Source organism: Drosophila albomicans, chromosome 3, assembly GCF_009650485.2.
Source record: "Drosophila albomicans strain 15112-1751.03 chromosome 3, ASM965048v2, whole genome shotgun sequence".
Classification (NCBI taxonomy): Eukaryota; Metazoa; Arthropoda; class Insecta; order Diptera; family Drosophilidae; genus Drosophila; species Drosophila albomicans.
Window position 1 is genome coordinate 38526043 of NC_047629.2, and position 24146 is coordinate 38550188.

Sequence of the window (24146 nt, forward strand, 5' to 3'; positions counted from 1 at the left end):
GGTGCGTATTGATTCATAGATAAGCCGTGTACATATATTAAATCAGACTATTAGCACAATTTGTACATAAATCAACAACGGGTTTATTTAGTTGAAAATCGATTTTAAAAGTCGTAAGAGCGCGCCTAACAATATCGTTTCAGATAAACTACATTTATCGAAGTTGGCGACAAAACAGCTGTGCAAAGCTTACTAGTACTAAGAATATTTTGGTATATTTTTTCGATTATTCACTAGCACGGTCACCCTGGAAACAGCTGTGAAAAGCTTACTACCACTACAGCATTGACATTTTTGTATGTATGTACGTTATTATTTATGTTAGTTGGGTTGCAGGTCGAGTGCTTGCTAGAACAACTGCCGTAGTTGTGTAGCAAAATTTGTATAAAATTTGACACAAAAAAATAAACAAAAAAAATGTACATAAGCTAGTGAAAATCATTCGATACATTACACAACTTTTCTATCGGGAAACCAAACCAGAAGAAGGGTTCGCATTCGTATACATATATTTTATACATATTACACGGAAGCCAAAAGGCACAAGAAAGCTGCGGGCAGCAGTAATAACATTCGCGCGTGTGAGTGTACGTTCGTGTGTTGTGTATAAGACGCAGCTGATATTGGGCAAACCAACAACAAGAATAAGAACGACGAAGGAAGAGCGACGTTGAGGCTTTGTTATTGTAAGTAGTTCTGCTTTATGTAATTCGATTGTTTTTTGCATTCTCTTTTTGTTTTGTTGTTACCCATGTTACACCCGCTGACGGCGTTGCCAGATCGCAGCAGATATTTACATAAATATGAGAGCATCTGTTATGTATTTATGTAACGGCCCATGTTTGCCTTTGCAATAGCGTTAATGTGTACTTAGGCATTTGTTTAACATTGTGCAAATTTATCGATGTATCGTTGCCAATTGCATGTAATGATGATTGGCAACACTTTCGGCAGAGCAGCTGTCGTCTTTGCTCTGCTGTTGTTTTTTCTGTTTCGTTCTGTTCTGACAGAAAAGCACGAAACACCGTACGAAAGCAAAACAACTGAAAATGATTGATTTTTCGTCGTGCGTCGGAAAAGTAAGCGACGACTGAGACGACGACGACGACAAAACAAGCTTGTGTGAAAAGTCAGCAGCGCCTGTAATTTTCAGTCTCACAATCGTCGCGCTAGTGAGCGGACGGAGCTGCTCTCGCAATCCGAAAAAAGATAAAAATATTTATTGGGAAAAATTAAGCAGAAAATTATAGTGTTAACATTTAATATGTCTTTTCTTTAAATCCAAGTTTCGAGTGTAATCTAAATTTAATGTGTAACAAAAAGAAAACGTGCAGAATTCGTGTGTCTAAAAAATTTGTTGGCTTAAGTGTGAAAATTAAAAAATAAATAAGAATCTTTGAAGTTCATCTATTTTGTATTTGGTTAAAATATGGATAAAAATGCAAAAGCTGCTTAAAACTCTCGCAACGTCATTTACATAAACCAAGAAAAAAAGAAAAATATCGCTGCCTCTTCCTCTTGAGTGAAGGAATTTTTTGTTGCTGCTGCTGCTGTGTTGCAGAAACTGAAGAAGAAAAAAGCAAAAAAAAATAACAGTGCCAATATACGTCACAGAATTGTGGCGAGAGTAGTGAGAGTGCGAGTGAGACGGCCGACCTGCACCCCCGGAAATGTAACGCACGCATACGAACGCAAAACGAAACGAACGAAACGAAAAACTTGCACCTGAAAGTTTAGTGTCGTCGTCGCCGTCGTTGCGGCCGTCGTGACTTCGTGAACTGTCTTCGTACTTGCGCTCGTGCCTTCGTTGCATCGAACTGCCGACAGAGGGCAAAGCCAAATTCTAAGTACAAAAGGTTAGTGTTATTAACACACACAATTTCAGTTGCCGTTTTATTTTTCTTCTGCTGCTGCGGCTTTTCTATCGCATCGTTTGCACCTGTCAAAATGTTAGTTTTATTTAAATACGGAATGTGCGTAAATGTGTGTGTGTGTGGTGCGCAGGCAGCGGGCAGCATTTGGCCTAATTTGAGTAGATGACAGGCAGCAACCCCAATATGCAGGGTTGCCTTTTTCTGCTGCTGCTGCTGCGTAACCAATTGAAATTGGGGCACTAGCGAAACGACAACGAAACAGTTGAGCAAAGCAAAGACCGTAATAACCCCTAAAAATCTCAGAGAAAAGCACTACGCTGCCGTTGCTCTGTCGCTGCCTCTGCTGCTGATTTGGCCCAGTTACTAAATCTAATTGCAGCAGCAGCGCAGACGTGTGATAATAGAAATTCTCGAGCAGCAGCAGCAACAACAAATTTTAATTTGTTCAAAGTACTTTTATGAAGATACATTTGTTTGCACACACACACACTCGTACAAATGCACACAAACGCACGCATACAAATGCAAATACAGGCGAAACGTGCTTTGTCAGCGCATTGCTCGCTCTCCCAGAAATATCGCGCAACTTTCGTGCTCTTGCTCCTCTCTATTTGTCTCTCGTTCTTGCCTGCATGGATGCTGAGCCTGAGCCAAGCTGTCTATGCTTTTGGCGGTACATTACACTTGTGTTTATTTTGCAATTGTGTGCGTGCCTGACTGACTGCATGTGTATTAGTGTGCGTGGATAGTTGGATGGGGGCGTTACTGTCATTGTTATTACTCGTCGACCTCTGCCGCTAGCGACTGCGACGTCGCCGTCGTTACTGTAATTCGAGTAACTTTTTTTTTTTTATTTTTTTGGGGGGTCGCTCTCTAGTTTTGTTTGTAGGACAAATTTATGTATTGATTATGCTTTTATGCATGTTCACGCAATACACTTCAGAACTATGTGATATGAGTATGATAATTAACAAAATTGATTACCGCTTTGAGGCCGGGTAGCTGCAAGTCGGGCATTGCTGGGGCGTTTTAGAGTAGAGGGGCGGTGTGGGAAAGAATCATCTGCGGTCAGCTCTTCATGCCTCGTCGCACATTTTCATTGGCATAACAATTTTGTTTGTCGTTTGTCTATTTGCATTTAACTAATTAAACGGCCCAGTGCCGCTCTCTTCTCTCCCTCTCTCTCTCCGGGCTTTTTAAAATGGTCGCTTTCCGGTGACAGTTCCAATTTCAGTTTCAATTCCAATTCCATTTTCAAAACGAAGTGCGAGCAATATTCGAGAGCATATGTTCTGATTGGATTTAAATGGGGTTTACAGTGGTCTAAAGAGTGGGAAGAATACAACGCCATATTTTCAAAACAATTTTCATTTATCTATCTTTTGTTTATTACTCACAGTCGTCGCTACTTTTGTTTTTATCTGTATCGAAAATAGATTGATTGCCATTGTTATTGTTGTTGGCCCAACACGCAAGGCACACTTTAATGGAGACATTTATCGAACCATTCGCTTGTTTGTGGCGATAAAACGTGTACTCTGATAGTAAATTTGTACGGACATAAAAACAAAAATCGGCAACGTTATTTCGCCTCTCCGTCCGTCCATTTGTCCGTCACATTCAAATGTAATTAGCGAGTTGTGGAGGGTCATCAGTTAGTTGGGGGCTGGACACGGAGTCGAGTTGATAACTGCACAAAGTCTATTTGGTAGTTGTGTGCTTTATTGGTAGCAAAGTATTACAATACTTATTATATTAATACAGTATATACTCAGTATATACGGTGAACTAATAAAGCTTATAAACAATTGCTTTTCAAATTCTATTCATTTCATAATAATAATTTTATCTTTGATATAATAATAATATAATATAATACAGTATAATAATATAATTTGATCTTTGTGATCATAAAATTAAAAAGAAAAACAAAATTAATGTTTGAAGAAAAATTTGGAAGAAAAATATGAAAAAATAAAAATATTAATAGTTAAACCGACCTAGATTATCAGCAATTGCTTTTTAGCTGGAATTGCTATTTTTCAATTATATTCCCCAAAGGAAAAATATTAATAATGCTTTATATTAAATTATTATTTGTATTTATTATTTTTTCCTTCCTCTTGTTGCAAAATTTTACATAATCGAATGTGAGTTCTCTTGAGCTTTCACTGTAATTCAGGTAATTCCCCGGTTCGCTTGCAGTGACAGTAAAAGCTTTTATAAATAGGCAAAAATAATTATTGTTTATTTCGGTTTCTGTTTTTGTTGCTACTTATTCCCGCTGCTGCTCGCCGTGTTGTGGCTTTATTTTTGTATTTATTTTTAAACGCAATTACGTGCGGAGCAGCGTTTGACAACGACGTTGACATTACAGAAACAGAAACGTGTGAATAGAAATATGATAAACTAATCGGATGACGTGTCGCCTTTTCAACAATACACCACATATCTAACATATATCTCTATATAGTTCTAACAATATATCTTTCTTTTCTGCTTTTCCATTTTACTTTCATGTGCCGTCGACGCTGTCGCTTCACGTTGCGTCTGATTGATGTTTTGGATACATGTATAATTATCGCTCTCTATATGTTGTTGTGTGTATCTGTGTGTGTGGCCCACATTTAATATAGGCTAAGGCAACGTCGTCGTCGTCGCCGTCGTCGCTCAAGTGCAGCCGTATAAATCCCCCATAGATACAACACGACTCGAGGTGCGGGCACCATGGACTCGCTAAAATTACCAAAAGGTTAGCATTGTTGTGATGAATGAATGTGTGGAGAAACTAAATACCGAGCATAACAAAAATACTTTCGTTTCGTTTTCATTTGCAGGCAGTGGCAACAGCAGCGCAAGTGGCAGCAATAGCAATCTATCGATATCGGCATCCACATCCGTTGTCGGCAGCCTGGCCACATCGCCTACATCGTCGGTGCCGCCATCTGGCGGCCTGACAGCAGCAGCACTTAAAGCACCGCCTGGCCTAAACAGCAGCACGCCCATCTCGGTGCGTTTCAATGCCAACGAGGAGTCGCTGGATGACATACTGCAGCAATTCCATCACAACTCGCAGCAGCAGCAACAACATCAGCAGCAGCAACAGCAACAACAACAACAGCAGCACCACAGTCACAGCCATAGTCACAGTCCAAGTGGCGGTGGCGATGCATCGCCCACATCCAATTTGCTGGGCATGAAGAACAACGGCAGCGTTGGCAACGCTTTGGGCATGATGGTCAATGCCTGCGATTCGCACTCGCTCTCCAGCAGCCCTTCGCAACAACAGCAGCAGCAGCATCTACACCAACAACAGCAGCAGGCAGCATCACTCTTTGGCGTAAGTAATCGATACATTTTATTTCCTATCGATAGTTTAGAGCTTAGCTATGCGATGTGGTTTTGCAAATAGTTCTGATCGGAAACTTTGTTTAGAAGAGAACTATTATCGAACACCCTTTCTTTGGAGTAATGTGAAATATTACAACTTAATATTATCATAATATCAAAAGTTTACAGTATAATGTGAAATACATTTTGCATTTTTAAGATAGCTGTGGCGGTAAAGCGCATTATTTAATTGAGCATTCTGGTCGTATACTCTTTCTTAGGTCAATACTAATCCGGTTACTGGTTTGCACTAATTTATATAGTTTATTTAGCAAAATTCGAATTAGGTTTTCCATTTACCTTAAATTAATGTTACAGATATATGCAAGGATTATTTTTATAATTTATAGGATGTATATATATTTTATAGCATTCGTATACGTATCGCATGTCGCATATGTAATCCTAATTTTCAGTAATTATATTTGTTTTTAAATTTATTTAATATTATTTCTTACATTTTTTTTAAACTGTGCTCGTATAGGAAGCGTATTCAACAGTAGACTTGCTCTATAGCATTTTCTTTTCTTTTCCGCTTCATGTTTCTTCGTTGAGTTATCAAAAGTACCGCAAGCAGTCAGCTGGGGCACAGTGATTCATTTTGATATGTCATAACTGGCGTTAATCGCAATTAGAGGCAATTTTGAGTTGTGTATATAATTTGAGATTCATTTGTCGGGACCTCGGACATTGGACAGTGTGGCCAATTAGCATTTAGTTGTTTCAATTAGTGACAGATTTATTTGATTTGCAACGCGTGTTTCATTTGTTCGCAATACAGTAACTAGTAGTTTTCACTTTTTAGCGGAATTTATTTTTGTTTTCATTTTGTTTCAAAGTGTGTTGTGTTCCTAGTAGCACACACAGTGTCAGCTGTTTTTGGCCCGCTTGCTTGCTGTGGTGTTATTTTTGTGCCTCGCCTCGCGTTAGTGTCAATTTAATTTGTAGTTGAAGCGTCTATTTTTATGCGCGCAAATATTCTGCCAACAAAAATTTGGTGAACAGATGTGCTGCTTTTGATATTTGATTGCAAAACCACTTGGCAGAAGAATTACTCATTGTTGCAAAATACATAATGCTAACTATACTTGTGTCTCGCTCTCTCTCGCAGAACGACGAGGTAAATCTGCGCAACAGCTATCTACAGAGCGGTGGTGGAGGCGGTGGCGGCGGCGGAGGAGGTTTCTTCAATCGCAAAAGGTGAGTGAGCCTGACAACTACAATTGCCATTATTACACACAGCTCGACATAAAGAAAAAAGAAAGGAATTTACTCTCGTTGACATTGTTTTTGTTGGTGTTGTTGTTGTTGCTGTTTTGGGCGCGCGCCATGCCAAATTGATCACACATACACCCACACAACACTTGCCTACATACGTGCATATTACATGCTGTAATAATTGTATGTGTACACACTGTTTTAATTCCGACTCAAAACGCCATCTGGCGAGCGTAGTTTTTGAGCTTTGGTGCGTGCTAATCGCAAATTATAAACACTGGTTTCTTGTGTGCAAAAATAAATAACGATGATGGCTGCCTGTTGCACATTTGCTGCAAAAAGTTCGTTGACCGAAAGTTTGTGACTTTGATTTTTTTATTTGTGCATTTTTAATGCATTTGCCTCCCATCCTTGACTACTATGGCTAACGACAACGACGACGGCCTTAAACTTAAAGCTCGCTGCGCACCCCCCGCTTGGGCAGCAACTCTTGTAAAGTGCACTACAGCAGCCACTGTGCTTTGTTTATGTGTCGCTTGTATTCAAAAACTCTGCCATAGACATAAAAAATACATACACAAAATGTGTATATGTGTGTGTGTGTGTGTAAGTACGTCTAGAACTAAGTACAGGGCCCCCGTCTGGGTCTTGGCCGGCTTGCGTGGGAAGGCCGGGATCGTCGCGTCGTCTGGCGTGGTTCACACACACACCCAGACACACAAATACATAAGCACACACAGGAGGAGGCTTTGCCATTTCACATTTTAAATACTGAAATGCATGTCTAGGCGCTTACCTGCGTTGCCACTCTTTATTTTTTTTCTTTTATTGATTTACATGACGTGTATGTGTGTGTGTGTGCATTTTAGGCCCATCAGCTGTCGGCTTTTCGATTTGTCTGTCAATCAAAAGTTTCCGATTGAAATCTTTGAACTGCGGCGGGTATACATATATTTTTCGCAGCTCCATCTCCGACTGCTTCATTTCCGCTACAATTTTCAATTAACTTTTAAACTTTTTTGCTAATTGCATTTGCTATAATTGCATTTCACAACACTACACCACCAACCATCACTGCGATTGGTTGTAGCGACACCTGGTGACTGCGCTTATCAGGCGCAGACACGCTTGCTTCTCTCCCTGTCATCTCCCCTCTCCCAGCTAAGAGCTAAGTGAGCAGAACGTTGCTTGACGTCGTTGTCGGTTTTTTATGGTTTTTATCTATTTACACTTGTATACGTTTCTATATGTTATAATACATTTCATCATCTGCCGCAGACAACATCAACAGCATCAGCAGCAGCAGCGGCAACATCATCATCTGCATTTGCATCCACCATCCTCATTAAGAGCCCAGAGCTCTCAATCCCAACAGAACACAACACACGGCACACACACACACACATAAAATCAACCATCCACCTACCCATTACCTTGCCCCATGGCAACGTCAACATTTTAAATTACAAAAATTTTTCCATGCAATTTCATGTCTGGGGCTGGCCTTACAGTTTGGCAGTCACTGTGCTTAGTCAATCAATTAGCATGGCCATGCGAGAGAGCTTCGCATTAGTAGTAGAAGCAGAAGCAGCAGCAACACCAACAAAACGAAACACGAAACGTAACGAAAAGAAAACAAAACAATACAAATGATACAAATTTGAACTAGTTTCCGATGTCCATTAACCATTCCACTTATTTAACCCATTGCCGCCCACTGTGCGTGTTTTTACTCTCTCTCTATCTCACTCTCTAAATATATGTAACAAACTCTTTTGTTATTTATTTTGGCCAATATTTTTTTGTTTTGTTGGTTCGGTGAAACTTTCGTTATTCTGGGCCGTTGCTATCTTTGCAGCACAGTCTTAAATAGAAGCGACTATATTAACAAACAAAACACAAAAAATCAAATAACGATTAAAAGATAAGGCATAAGCAATTTGTTGTATACTCTACATACGTACATATGTGTATCGTTAATCGTTGTTATCGTTATCGCAGTAAATAACCAAAATACCGTGCAGTGTCAAGTGTTTGGAATTTTGTTTTGCCAACAGTTTGTTCAGTGCATTTTGAAACTAACCGCAACCAGTGCTGCTCAAACTGCGCCCAATTTTTAACAGCCAACAGCCAGCGCATCTTTAACTGTACGTTCATATATTCTGATTGGAAAATAAGATAAACAAAAAAAAAATACCACCACTAGCACCACCAACCAACCAACCACCACCCACCACACCATAAATTCACCACAGCAGCAACAACAACAACACTGTATCCTCCTACACCAAAAAAAAAAAAAAACAAAAAAATCCACCACCACAACCAACAACTACAACTACAACAGCAACAACAACAACAATTGAAAAACGGCAGCAACAAAAATCGTCAATATAAAGAAAAAACATCAAATAATAAAAATATATAAAAATTAGGAGCAATTTATTGAGAACAATTTTATAGCTTTTGCTTCAATTTAGGGTTCGGCAATAAATTATAATGAACTTGAAACTTGCTTAAAAAGACAACCACACGCCCAGTGTAACAAAAGTAATACATAAAAAATACATATATAGTTATATATATTCCAATTCCTGATTTCGATTACGATTTTGCATTCTGATTTTCTTCTTTCGTGAGTTCTTTTCAATTATTTAATTAACGCTGGGCGGCAATGCGAATCTCCCCGACTTTCGACTAATTTTTGCATCTCTCTCTTTTAAAATAATATTATAATATATTCCATCCCTCAATTTGAAGCAAATTCTTTAAACAAATTGCTCCTTTTTATAATGAAACCAAAAACAAAACAAAACAAAATTTCTAATAGTTTAAATTACAAACACACGTAAATCAAATTGCCAATGAAAAAAGCCTCTTCATCTGTTCTCGTTACCTTCCCTGCAGCTGCAGCGGTATGCCGCCAAATCTCAATCTCAACAAGCTGCCACCGCAGCTGCAACAGCAGCAGCTCTCTCCCAATCTGAGTGCGCTGCATCATCATCATCAGCAGCAGCAGCAACAGCAGCAGCAACGTGATGGCGGACACAGTCCATCCTCACCCGGAGGCGGCGGTGGAGGCGGAGGAGGAGGTGGTGGATCACCGTACAATGGCTCACAGGCGGGCTGCAGCAGTGGCGGCATCTCGCCCATACCACAGATGTCCATGCCGGGCGTATCGCCCAAATACAGACGCAGCATATCCTTCCCCATCAAGGGCAGCTCCCCAACGGCGCTCTACGGTTGCCCTGGATCCCACATGGATGGAGGAATGGGAGGCGGTGCCGGGCCAGGTCCGGGACACATGAATATACCGACGTTGTCGATTGGAAATGGTGCTGGCATGGGCACAGCGGGTGCCACAGGCGGAGGCGATGCGCCGTATTTGGGCAACAGCTATGGCAACATGATGGCCACCAACGGACAGTTGCATCATGGAGGCGGTGGCCTGGACAATACTCTGAGCGATTACATGCGTGGCATGTCGCTGGGAGGCGGCGCCGGTGGCGACAACAATATGGGACTCCTGAACGATCGCGGCGGTATGCGAGGATTGGGTGGAGGAGGTGGTGGAGTTAACGTTGGCAATAAGCACCTAAGCGAAGCGGATGCCATGGCCATTGCGGCGAGCAATGATCCCACAGTCTATCTGAACGCACTTAAGATGGGTTCACCCTCGCGTCTCTCGCCCCATTCGCCGCACTCTCCGATTCAGGGAGGGAATGGAGGTAATGCTGGTGATGGGACCGCGCGGTTCTCCCGCAAGGTGTTTGTGGGTGGACTGCCACCGGATATCGATGAGGATGAGATTACCACATCGTTTCGACGCTTCGGACCGTTGGTTGTCGACTGGCCACACAAGGCGGAGTCCAAATCGTATTTCCCTCCCAAGGGTTACGCGTTTCTGCTGTTCCAGGACGAGAGCAGTGTGCAGCAATTGATTGATTCGTGCATCACCGATGAGGATAAGCTCTATCTGTGCGTCTCCTCGCCCACCATCAAGGACAAGGCGGTGCAAATACGTCCCTGGCGTCTGGCCGATGCGGACTATGTCCTCGATGCGACCATGTCGCTGGATCCCCGTAAAACAGTGTTTGTTGGCGGTGTGCCACGTCCCCTGAAAGCCTTTGAGCTGGCCATGATCATGGATCGCTTGTATGGCGGCGTTTGTTATGCCGGCATCGACACGGATCCCGAGCTGAAATATCCCAAAGGAGCTGGTCGTGTGGCCTTCTCGAATCAACAGAGCTACATCGCCGCGATCTCGGCACGCTTTGTGCAGCTGCAGCATGGCGACATCGATAAGCGTGTGGAGGTGAAACCATATGTGCTCGACGATCAGATGTGCGACGAGTGCGAGGGTCAGCGTTGCGGTGGCAAGTTTGCGCCATTCTTTTGCGCCAATGTCACCTGTCTGCAGTATTACTGTGAGCACTGTTGGGCGGTGATTCATTCGCGACCCGGGCGGGAGTATCACAAGCCGCTGGTCAAGGAGGGCGCCGATCGGCCGCGTGCGGTGCCCTTTCGCTGGTGTTAACGGCGGCGCTGGTAGGCCGCGCTGCACGACGAGAGACGGCAACAGAGGGAGCAACGACATCGGTTGTTGGACGCAGCGCTGGCAGTGCCGAGAATCATTACCACCAACACAGCAAGAACGGAAACTGGAACGGGGCAGGAGCGATGCCATGAACAGAATCAGATTTAGAATCAGAATCAGAAGTGGAAGAAGTACGAGTAACGAGTAAGATGTAACGAGTAACGAGAGTATGGTGTAAAGACATCAGCAGGCGAAAGTTGTAAAGTTAATCTATAAGACAAGCACACAGACGCACGGATACACTCACTACAACAACCAACAAGCGAAGCAGAGAAACTAGTAACCAACAACAAGTAAAAGACACTGTCACAGACAACACACCTCGACTTGGCGAGAGGCTGTAAAAAACCAGGTGCAATAGCAGCTAAAAAGAGTCTAGCTAAAATGAGAGAGAGAAAGCAGTTTTGTTGTAACCAACACTCGCCTATAAGAAACTGCAACATAGTTTTTAGACGTTTTTTTTTATTAAGTAATTTATTTAACAAACCTTTTGTTTACGCGGAATCTTTTGCACAGTATTTTTTTGTACTTTATTTTTTTTTTTTATAGTATCAAGATATGCCATCTATCTCACTTAAGACCACCAAAAAAAAACAATAACAAAAATGTTATTATTAGGGACATTTATCCTCCCTTTAGTCAGCCAACAATCCTCGCAAGGCATCTTTAGATTAGATCGAGACTAGTTATTACGATACCATCTATATCATTTTGACTAGTCGAAAATTACAAATGAGCTGAAATAAAACAGTGTATATAAAAAGAGATAAAAAAGAGTGTGGCAGAGACAGAGAAGCGAATAATTTAAAACCAAATCGCAATCGCAAGTTCCTACCTTTAAAAATCGGTACCGAAACAAAATGCATATACAATATAGAACTTAGAAACCACACAGAAATTTACAACTGGATACAAAAAGCAATATCGATTTAACATTGTACATTAGAGATGAAATATGTTCACATAATATTTCTACACAAAATAATTTCACCACTTAAAGATTTTCAATATAATTTATTAACTCAGCGCCTAACCTAAACAATTAAATATTGAAAATAATCACACAATATCAAAAATATTTTCAATAGAATTGCGTTTAGGTTAGATATCAAAAATAACCTACGCGTTTCTATATTGAAGTAACCTTTCAATATATAAATTTTCACTCAGCGCCATACAAAATAAATCTTTCACACCCTTCTATATTGAAAAATATCCTTGAATATTTTCAAAATACAATTGCGTTTAAATTAGAGATCAATATTAACCTATTGTATGATTCCATACAAATATGTTCAATACAATGTTTTAAACTCAGCGCCACACAAAGAATTGGAATACACCTTTCAGTATTGAAAAACTCGTTCAATATAAATTAATAATCACCCTTCTATATTGAGACTCTTACACTAAATTAGATGATATTGAAAATGATTTTCAATACAATTCGGTTACACATTTTATTTCAGTATAATTTAAATACCATTTTAAAGAAATAGTATGAAGTTGCATTTTCAATCTTTTGCCATCATCCATGTCAATATCATAACAAGTGCCATTTCAAATCCGGGTGACCCTTTAACTAAAACATTACACATCATATTTCTTGAATTACACAAGGTGATTAAGTAATTTTCGCAGCTTAAGCTAAAGCTCAGGAAATTAAATAATGTGGTGTTGCTTTCCCGGAAATATATAGTTGATTTACTTCTCCGATATTACGTTACATGTCAGAAACGTACGAGTTGACAAAAAGACACAATAATTTTGAATTGTACGGGGGTACAACAAAACACACAGACTACATGAATACACTACGATTCTGACATGCGACGTAATATCCTAGACACACACATACACACTCAAAGGATGCAATAAAATTACTCGGCTATAGGATACATTACAAAGAATGCAATGAAATTAGAATCGAAACTCGGCTAAGGACACAAAAAAAACAAAAAATTAACGCAATGAACTAGAATCAAAAATCGGTCAATGAAACGCAAACATAATTTATTCGTTCATCGAATCTTTTACACACTCTCTTGATAAACTAGAAAATAGAATATAAACGCGATGGACATTTTATTTAAAGCTCATTTTTAGTTTGAGCCTAGTCACAAAAACCAACAACCAAGCACGCAAAACCTACACAAAGAAAATACACCCGACAGTGTTTTTTTTTTGTTAATTGTTAAATAAACAGCATTTGAATTAAAGAACTATTAAAAAAATGTCAAATAAACTAATTGTTATTAATAACAAAAGGATGTCAAATTGCTTGTGTTCAGTATTATGTTTATATTTTTTTTATTTGTGTCACATTGTTTGCCTTAGTTTTTATTCTTTTCTATATAAATATATTTATTTAAAATATTTTGTTGTAAGATGGGCGTGTTGCAAACAGCAAACGGCAAACAACAAGCAAAGAAAACACAAAATGATAAAAACCGTTTTGTATGCATAAAAAGAAGAAAAAACAAATCTATAAATACTTAACTTACACTTATATTAGACAACTTTTTATATAGCAATTTTTGTATAAACTGTTTTTTTAGGAACCACAAATCTTATATCTATATATATATAAAACTAAAAATCTGAATACATACTTTTGTGCAATACTAATTCGTAAACAATTCAATACATGTATTTATAAATATTATAATATATATATATATTATATATATAAAGGCATAACTAAAGGTATATGTTAATTGCGTTATACAAATACGAAGATACAAGATATACATAAATAACATTAAAAGAATTTGCAAACGCGTAACCAAGTTAGCTTAATGAAAACAAAAATATCAAAGAGACCCCGAGTTAAAAACTTTTCCAATTTCGAGGGTTCAAAACAAAACAAAATATATCTGCAATATTTTCTGTTGATTTTTTTAGTTAACCAACTGAAACTTTCGCAGTTGACAACAGTATATAATAATATCTAATATCTTATATAATACGATTCTCAACATAGCAAACAAGAAAAAACAATTTTAAATATGTAGACTTTATATAATGAAAAATTAGCAAATGAATAATAGTTATTATTTTTAATTTCCAATTTATATACGAAAATTTTGCTACATCAAAAATGCATGTTTAATGGCACTTGAGCAAAAACAAAATACGATATTTTTTCTATATACTAATGAGAAACAAAAAAGAAAGAAACAATGAAAAGTACTACAAGAAATAAATTCATTAAATTACAAGAAGATAAGTACAAGTCACTTTCGACTTTTAAATGTAAATTATATACGATAGTCAAATCTATTAGCAAATTTTTGCTCGCGCTTTGTTTACAAATGGAAAATACGAAAAAAAATGAATTAACTCTTAAATGAAATTCAAATTCAATGTCGATCGCGTGGCACTTTCATAAAAGAAAAGGAAATACAAAAAGAAAGAAAAGGAAAGAAAACAAACAACATTAATAGCAATTTTCTAGAATTTTTATATTATAAATTAATAATTGAAACGACATATATACTGGATATATGTGTGTGTGTGGCATATGTAATTCTATATATACATATATATATATATATTTTTGAAACTGCATAAACAACAAATTAGATGACTTGAAGCGTTCGTTCGTTTGTTTTTAAATTAATTGTTAGCAAATTAATTAATTGTATTAAAACATTAAACATTATGGAATCTTTCCAACCAAAAAAAAAAAAGAAAAGAAAAACAAAAAATTTTGCAGCCTGCTCCTTGTAGTGTAAATGTTTTATGCAAATATTTTAATGAAATGCATACAGGCGCGTTGCTAATATTGTGCTAAACACATTGAGAAAAGTAATTAAATGCTAGTCTTTAAAAAGACATTTAAATATGTAAAGGAAAAGCGTTTGGTAACGATGACGAAGACGATGACGATGTTTTTTAAATGTAGTGAAATTCAATATTTTATAGATTTTTATACTTTTATATAAACATATACTTTATACTTTAACTGTTAACAAAACAAAAAAAAAACCTACAAAAATTGCAAAAACCAACCAAAAAAATATGAATATTTAAATATGCTAAAAGTTGTATGACAAAACTATTAAACGGAAATATTTTACATATACCAAAAAAAGAAAAAAATAATAAGAACTCTTAAACAATTTAAGCAAACGCTCAATGTTTTTGCAAAAACACTGGAATCTTGTGTAGCGTGCTATAATTAAACTAAGCATCACTTGTTTGTTATTTAAGTATTCCAAACAAAAAAAAAAAGAAGAAAGAAAGAAAGAGTGACGAAGATAAAGAATGAAAGAAGAATTAGTCAAAGACATTTGCGTTTACGAAATCAAATCATATTAGAGAAAGTAACGCCCCTTCGAAGACTACGCTAATTGTATTGTTTTTAGTTTGTAAATTTTGTTAAACATCTGTGTACATTATTAAGAACAGCTTATAGTTTTGTTATATTGATTTGACGATAAAGACGAAGTCGAAGACGAAGACGTTTTCATATTGTATACACCTGAGTGCATTATTTGAGTGTTGCAATCATTTGGAGTAACTTCTCTGTATGTATGATGTGAGTGTTTATTTGTTATAGTTTATGCGTGGACGACGCTAGCTAGTGTTATATTTTTTGTACGCCGAATTCTTAAATATATTTTTATATGTTTTGTAGTCTGTAGTTTCCTGTAGCTTTAACCAATTGCGTTGATACACTTTTATACCTTGTTTTTTCTATATATATTTATATACAACATATATAAATACAATTAATATATGAAAATATTTGATATATGCAATTTATACAAAAACCAAACAAAAAAAAAAAAAAAAAAAAAACATGAGAAAAAAAGAAAACTGAAATGAAAAACCTTTTGCTATTAATAAATGAACATCAGTATATTGTGTTTTATTATTTTGTTCGTTTCGAAACTTTATTGTAAATATATTAAATATATTCTCGAAATACTGAATATAAAATAATTAATAGAACATAAATAACATTACATATAACTAAATACTTAAACGATACAAAAGACTCTGCAAAAAAAGTATTGGAACTCGAACTTATTATTAAATATTTAATATGTTTACTACAAATTGGTCAATATGTGTTTTTGATACCAAATATGAACAAATAAAAAGAAAAAAAATTAAAAGAAAATATATGAAATTTACACGTAGTACAATTGATGAAATTTATAAAACGTAATAATATTATGTATGTATTTTTGAAGACAAAAACTGGAGAGAATTTGCTTCAAGTAATTGCTAATAAATGACAAATTAAAACCTAATAATAATTACCAATAATTAATAAATTCAAAGTGGAAAATTGCAATCCTGCTTATTGCACTTCTGCATTCCTGAGCCGCATTTTGTTTTCTTCACATTTCTATAAAGCAAAAAACAAATGCAAAAACATATAAACAAATACATATAAATAGTAATTAATAACCATGAAATTGGCATTAGAAATGAATAGACAATTAAAAGTATTAGCTATTATGATTTATTATTATGAACAAAATTATTGATTATTTTTTGAGTATTTTCATAGCACAATTTTTGTACAGTGTTTTCTTTGTAGTTAGTGAAACAAAAGAACAAGTAATGAAAGGCAAAAGGAGAAGAGCAAACGCAATGTTTTAAATAGAAAATTTTTTAAACTGAACAAAAACCCTTGAATGAACCTTAAATTTTACGCTAATTGGAACTAGCTTCGAATGGTTAAAGAAAAATAAAATAAAGAAACAAAAACATAACAATACAAGGTTATAACATTTGGTACCTTTTAAAAACTTATTCAAGAATTTTATAATATAAATCGAATCTGAATCTGATTGAGAAAAAGTAGCCTGTAAAGCGAGTGTCGAGCACTCGCTCTTCCATTTTTTAATTTTGCGTGTGGAAAACAATTCTCACGCATCTTAGTCCTTTGAAATGTAACTAAAAATTGAGCGCCCTTACTAATGAATTCCTTTTAGCTAAATATTCAGAACAAAAAACATAAAAGAAAAAAACAAAAATCAAGCAAGAGCATATAATTTTTTAGCATTATACAATTTAAAACAAGACAAACCAAAAAAGTATAAATATATGAACATAAATAGTAAAACCTAAAGCAAAGTTGGCATATATGACAAAAACTATATAGTAAACCAAAAAATAATGATATATATATATCTTATATATATATGAAACAATAGCATTATACGTATACATATAAAGCGTATGAAAAATTAGCAAAATATTCATATTTTATAGTAATTTTCAATAAACGTAATTTTTTAATTTTTACAAAATTAAAGTTGACAAAAAAAGGAAAAAAAAAACAAGAAAACACAAAAAACCAAAAAAATATTTGTAGTTTTCTAAATCCAACAAAACAAAAATGTACTTTCGATTTCCAATCATGTTTTTCCTCCAGACGTTTTTGAAATGCGTTCTTCAAGTTCGATTCGTGATGATTCGAGATACCAGATTACAGATACACAGAGTTAAATGTTCAAAGCAGAAAAAAATAACGAAATATATTCAAAATAGGAGATGGTATTTTTCAGAATACCAAAAGTAATCTTAATAGAAAAACCCCATATGGATGATAAAATGATAACAATGATAAAAACCAAAATGCATATATACATACGATTCATACCTAAAACTAGACGGCTCTCCAAGTAAAGAACTCTCCCCCTCTCTCAAAATGACGAAGATCGAAAAACGTAAATCGAAAATCGAAACTAAAATATCAGCAGTAACTACAATGCAATATTTCAAAATAAAGAAACCAATAAACAAAAACGAAAAGAAAACAAAACAAAATAAAAGCAAATTAATGGAAATATGTAAAACCGTAACGAATGAAATATACATATACGATTATATACACAAGAAATATATTCCAATACCTTTTCTAAGGCGAAAACAATACGAAAAACAAAATAAAAGACACAAAACACACACCAACACAAAAATACACAGAGGAAAACGCAAAATGCAGGTTATAGGACAAAAAGTGGAAAACAAAACATATATCTTCATTCAAATAAATAAAAATAACTTTTCTGGAATAAATTAACAAAATATCTTTTGATTGTATAATTACGGTAGTTTCTTTTAGTAAAACGAAATGGGAAATTAGAAATTCTCATTTTTTGACAATTAACATTTTACGTCTGCGCTAACATTGAAATATATATGAAATCATCACATGATTTTTTTATTGAATCTTTTACTGATTGCGGTCAATCTTGAAATGAGAATAGAAGTGATTCAGATTATTTGGTGATTTGGTGATTTGGAACTTTAGTCTCCACCCTTTTTCGCTCACAACTTAAACGTAAAATGTTTCAATTATTCACTGAGTAAAATTTCAATTGTTTTCTGATCAATTTCTAAATTACTTTTGTGGCAACCACACTAAAAACTTTGATGAACATTACGACAAAAAATTGAATAGGCAGGGACAGAGTTGCACGCTGTTGAGATGTGGAAGTATTTCTTAACTGGCAAGAGTTCTTTCCACTCTAGGTATTCTGAAATGCTGTGGTGTAAATGTAATTGTTATTGTGTATTTTTAAGTTCAACGTTTTTGAAATATCTGACAAGTTTTCGTCAAAATTCTTATTCCAGATCGGGGAGCATTGAGCGAATATCGCCGACGACGAGTGGCCCCAACTTGATAACGGCGCTGTCAAGCAGCGTGACAGCTGCCAGTGGCGACACGAATCCAAACGCCAGCGTTGGCACCTGGAAGCTGATCAAGGGCAAGGTGTCGCAGACGATTGAGGACATTAAATCCTCGAAGCAGCATCACACACAGCAGCAGCATTCAACGCACAGCATTCCGGTCATAGTTGCCGAACCCGTGGCCCTCACTGCTGTCGGTTGGAGCAACGACGGCGATTCGGACACCGAGTGCGTCACCATCAACACACCGCTGGGCGAGGAGCACAACAACTCGGACTCGGATCCGGACATTGAGCTGCTGCAGCACGACAGCAGCAGTTTGGGCAGCGGCGACATTGCGGCCACAGCTGCCATCGGCAGCAAACGTTCGCGCTTGCGTTCCGGCTTGGCGCACATCAAGTCCAAGGTGAAGGCCAAGCAACAGGCCAGCGTGATGAACAAAAAGGAACTCAGCACCAGTCCCTGCGCACCCACGGCGCTGCGCAGCAATTTTCTGCGACGTCGCCACAATGCCGAGCCCAGCGCCGAGCCATCAACGAGCACTCAAGCGCAAGCTCAGGCCGCTGAGGCACAGGCGAAGCAGCAGCCAAGCTCCACCACGGAGATTCCCATTGCCAGTGGCAAGGTAAAGCGTGGCATTGTCATGGCACGCAAGGATGTCGAAATAGAGTCGGGCGTTGAGGTGCTCGAGGATATGATACCCACGAGTAGCACGGAGTCTCCAGAGTCTGCACCAGCTGCTGGCAGCAAAGAGCACGAGGTGCCATCGAGAGTGCGCATAGCGCTAGATTTGAATTTGGAGCGTGAGGATTCCGACACGGATCTACCTTCAGTTCCTCCGCAACGCACTGCATCCAACAGAAGCGTTTTCAGTGGCACGCGGTCAGAACTGTGGGCAAGTTTGAGCAGCGCTTCCATCAACTGGCGCGTTAGTTCGGTAGCACCGCCGATGTTCCTAGTGAGCAGCGTGGTTTTGTTGCTTGTGATGCCTCTGCCGGATTTCCTGCGTGGCGTGCTATCAACTGTTCTGGTTGTCATGGCCGTCAATTGGTCCAGCTCGTATGTGCAGTATTTATTCGAGAACTATGTGCTGAAGACGCATCCGGAGCGCATGCCCTTCCAGATACCCAACTACTTTACGATGCCCTTCTGTGAGATTCCCGTTGTGGAGGAGCACAAGACCGTAAAGACCTATTCGGGCTGGTTGAATGAGATTAGCACCTATGATCCGGCCAACTTTTCTATTAATATGACGCGTGCCGTTTATGTGCGTCTCGATGGTTCGGTGTTGAAGATGTCGGGGACAAATGCGCGCATACCCAAGCGACGCATGTGGAACGAGGCGCCCATCGATCGCAATAAAGTGTTATTTACGGATCATCGTTCCTACGATTTGCGCGATTGTCGCATCGAGTTGCTGCCCGTGGGCTTAGCCAAGAAGCGGTGAGTCTCGGTTGATATTCTATGCTCAAGAACCATTTTCTAATTAAACTGTCTTTTCAGTTTCTTCAATCGCAAGTATCCCATACAGCTGATCATCAAGAATTTGTGCACTGATTTCTCGACGCCACAGGATAATGTGCACAGTCAATTGGATGTGCAGGCAAAGGATACGAAATCAAATCTAGTTGGCATTAATATAACGCCACCAGGCACCGATGAGCTGGAGAAACCCATTGATTTTGCTGCCACAGTGCTGCAGGCAGATGTGAGTTGTGAAAATTCCATTTAAATAGAACAGTTTACTAATTAGTTTCTCAACTTCTAGCTACGTCAGTTACGTAATACTGTCAATCCGGATCTGGGATTACAAGATCTCACCATGCCCTGTGGCGATGAGGTGCGTCTGCTGCTCTTCGCACGCTGCGATCGCGAGAAAGAGGATTGGTATCGTCGCTTTATCACCGCCAGCAAGGGCATCGTGCACGAACAGGATTTGCATGTGCCAATGATACGCTTTGTCGAAGACACCGATCTGCAGGCAGCCGCTGCCCAACAAGCTGTCAACTTGTTAATGGGACAACCCAGCAAAGTAACTAAGCTAAGCCTATATCAAACTGTGTATTAATGATGAATTCCTTGTTAGACTCGCACGGAAAAGAGCGATGAGAAGAGCATGACCTCGTTGGCTTCCAACAACAATGATGAAGCGGGCTCCAATACGCCGGATACGCAGTGCGATGATATACTCGAGGACGATGAAACGCCAGATGCGGCTAAAGATGGTTTTGAAGGTCTCATTATGAATGCTGATGTGGCCAGAAATCCACAGGATTATGTCAAATTTATGGCCGTTTATCAGGTAGTTGCAGCAGTCAACATAGTGCATCATTATTTTAATTTAATTTCCTTATGAGTTTCATCATTTATTCATTATTATTTTGTACCCTTAGCAAGCTTGTAAGCAAAACCAAATCCCCGTTTGCCGCAAGCCGCAATATGATATAAAGCACTCAGGTCGTCATCGTAGAAAAGTATGTTACCTTTTGATTTCCATTTGTATTTTTAATTTTAATAAGATATCAGTTGATCAAGTTACTAATCCAACGTTACATTTGCTTGTCTAGGCTCGTCGTGCCAAACGCCAGGAGGATGAGCTGTGGAAAGGCATTGATCAGTCGCTTTTCCTTGGTCCCTCTGGCAGCGTTGTCTGGGCCAATGTGGTGTTGGGTCGCTGCCTTTTTAGCTGGTTGCATGACACTGCGCTGCATCTGAAGATCCAGGAATTTATGCAGAAGAAACTCAACTCGATTAAGGTATATTTGAAATGGTTATTTTATACTATTATACTGAAAGTTTACTCTCTTTTTAGCTGCCCAGCTTTATGGAGGAGGTTGTCATCACCAACATCTACTTGGGCGAGTCGCCCATGCTGTTCCATCGCATGTCGCAACCCATGCTGGATGAGCGCGGCGTCTGGCTCGATACAGATGTTACCTACGAGGGTCTCGCCCACATTACAGTGACCACCAAGCTGAATCTGTTGCGTGTGCGCAGCAAGCCCAAATCATCGCCTGTGTTTGTGGACACTGCACCACAAGGAGCAGAACCACCGCCAGATACGCGTAGCATGCCCGATGAGCTGTCACAGGAGGGAAGTAATAATGCCATCTACGACAGCGATGCCGAGAGCTCGGGTGGATCCTCATCGGAATCCGAAAGTCCAGCAGCTGGCGTTTCCACTGAACCAGTCGGGCAAACTGAGTAAATAACAGAAAGATATTCCGAATATGGATTGCTAATTTAATTAAATTCATGCTTTTAAGGTTCTTCCAAAATTCACCGGGCAATGCTCGACGCATTTTCAAGATTGTCGATCGTATTGCCACTTCCAATCTGTTTCAATATGCCACCGAACTGCCGTACGTGCAACGTGCCATGGAGAACATGAATGCCAACATCACTCTGCGTGTTGATCTTAAGGGTATGGTTGCACGTGCCACCCTAAACCTGCCACCGCCACCGTCTGATCGTGTGTGGTTAAGTTTCCGTGGCCCTCCACGTCTTTGGATATCGACAAAGCCCCAGGTGGGCGATAAATCTGTGGATTGGTCGATTGTCACCAATGTGATTGAGAGCAAACTGTGTGAGGCGGTCAACAAGTATTTGGTCTATCCGAATATGGTGGATTTCAGCATACCATTTCTTGGCAAGCCAACATATGACGACGAGCCCTCTGTTCCCGGCCCGTTTAACTAAAGTAACGAAGCGATTTTTTATTCGGCAAACCAAAATATTCTATGTAATCGTAATTCCAAACAGAATTTAACACAAAGTGTGAATGGGTTTTCTATATAACAAAAAAGAAAAAACAAAAAAACAGAAAAAAAACGAAAAAATATTTAGTAATGAGACTAACTCTAAAGCTTAGCTTAGTTTGCGATCTCGCTCCAAGTGTTTTGAGTACTTATCGATTAAGGCAAAAGAGAACAAACAAAACTACAAAATATTCCAACCGACAAGTTCGAAGCGCTTATTTTCGCCCCGATCTTCAATATCTTAGTACAGCCCATATGAATTATTTTATATATACTTATATTGTAAAACCGATTTTGTCTAACCAAATATATATTTTGAGAAACGTTACGAAATTATTTACTCGAAGTATTCCTTACACACCATACATATTTATAATAGCGGCTAAATGTATATAACTTTAAGAAACTATCTATATCTATATAACTAACTATATATCGTATATATTCCTACACGAATTCCACGCTAATATACACGTATATATTTATATTTACATATATGTACTTATTTATCTTTGGTGTGGTTTTGAATTGACTTTTATACAATTATTTAACTATATTATATGCTGTAATAGCTATAGATGAAACATGAACATTCGCCAAAAAGAAGACAAAAGTTTCGAACTACTCTTATATCATTTACAAGTCTGGAAGAAAATATGAACAAACTGGTCGTAATTCACGACTATTAAATTTCCCAAAAGAAGAACAAAATATATATGTATGACTAATGTCCGCGAGATTTGTAACGCTGCATTGTAATGATGACTCTATGTTAGACTGTAAGGATTTGATTTTAAGAATAAAATGTGCAACTTTTCCAATAAACTTTGATCTTTCAATGAATGGGATTGATGAAGCTATGAAAAATAAATCTAGGATGCTGACAAAGCAACTAGAAATACCAGGCGAGCAGCAAATACAGCAGGCTTGAAATTCTCAATTTGCGCTCAAATATTCACTCATTGCATCTTATCAGTAGCTCAAGAGAATAAGCTTTCAGTCAAACTCGCTCACTCTCTCTATGTAGCTCAATTTGAATTTTCAGCTTGTTGCTAATTTCTGTTCGCCTGGTATTCAAGCTCAAAATTAGCCCCTTTTTAGCTATCGATGTTGACTTTCAAATTACCTAGAATCTTATCTGAAAAATGAATAACAGCCCTTTTTCCAAATAATAAAATATTTTGTGTGGTTTTTATTTATTAATGTTTTTATTTTTCATTCACGTTCAGAAATGTACATTTTAAATTTCGTTTTGTGTTTTGTTTATGCTTTTAATGCTTTTGTTTTTATTTATGTTTTTATGGGGATTCTTGTTTTCGTTCTTTTTTATTTAATTATGTTTTTTGGGGGTTTTTAGTTTGCTTCAAAAGTACATTAAGTAAACTACAGACATACGAGTACGTGTTTATAATATGCATTAATAATAGATATTTATATTAATATGTATATATGTATACGATGTATGTATTTGTAAATCTGCATACACATACATATATATAGAATTCAAAAAATGTACAACATTCATTTTTAACAAAAAGGATAAACACGATGCTCGTTTCACGATTCGATTCGATTCACGACGCGTCCTCTCTCAATACGTAGTTAAAAACTTGAATATAGCAATAGCAAAAACAACTAAAATTACAACTT

General features: G+C 37.7%; 1 protein-coding gene across 6 annotated transcripts; it reads left to right on the forward strand.

Annotated features, from left to right (window-relative positions):
- The first annotated feature begins 324 nt into the window (after window positions 1-324).
- On the forward strand, window positions 325-22832 carry LOC117570001 (translational regulator orb2-like). 6 transcript variants are annotated; one of them, XM_034251393.2, is made up of 12 exons: window positions 325-686; window positions 4511-4626; window positions 4712-5214; window positions 6376-6464; window positions 18682-20181; window positions 20242-20446; window positions 20507-20770; window positions 20825-21040; window positions 21132-21212; window positions 21306-21494; window positions 21551-21942; window positions 22005-22832. In XM_034251393.2, the coding sequence occupies exons 2-12, from the start codon at window positions 4602-4604 to the stop codon at window positions 22435-22437; spliced, it is 3897 nt and encodes a 1298-aa protein (XP_034107284.1). In that variant the 5' UTR covers window positions 325-686; window positions 4511-4601; the 3' UTR covers window positions 22438-22832. The 6 variants fall into 6 exon arrangements, with proteins under 6 accessions (XP_034107284.1, XP_051861096.1, XP_034107283.1 ...); XM_052005136.1 differs by lacking the exon at window positions 325-686 and adding an exon at window positions 1138-1856 and having other exon boundaries at window positions 4517-4626; XM_034251392.2 differs by lacking the exon at window positions 325-686 and adding an exon at window positions 1139-1856.
- The last annotated feature ends 1314 nt before the right edge of the window (window positions 22833-24146 follow it).

Coding starts and splice junctions, on each gene's coding strand:
- LOC117570001 (XM_034251393.2), top strand. CDS start 4,602: ATGGACTCGCTAAAATTACCAAAAG. Junction 20,447..20,506: donor CCACAGTGCTGCAGGCAGAT/GTGAGTTGTGAA, acceptor CTCAACTTCTAG/CTACGTCAGTTACGTAATAC. Junction 21,943..22,004: donor GAACCAGTCGGGCAAACTGA/GTAAATAACAGA, acceptor CATGCTTTTAAG/GTTCTTCCAAAATTCACCGG.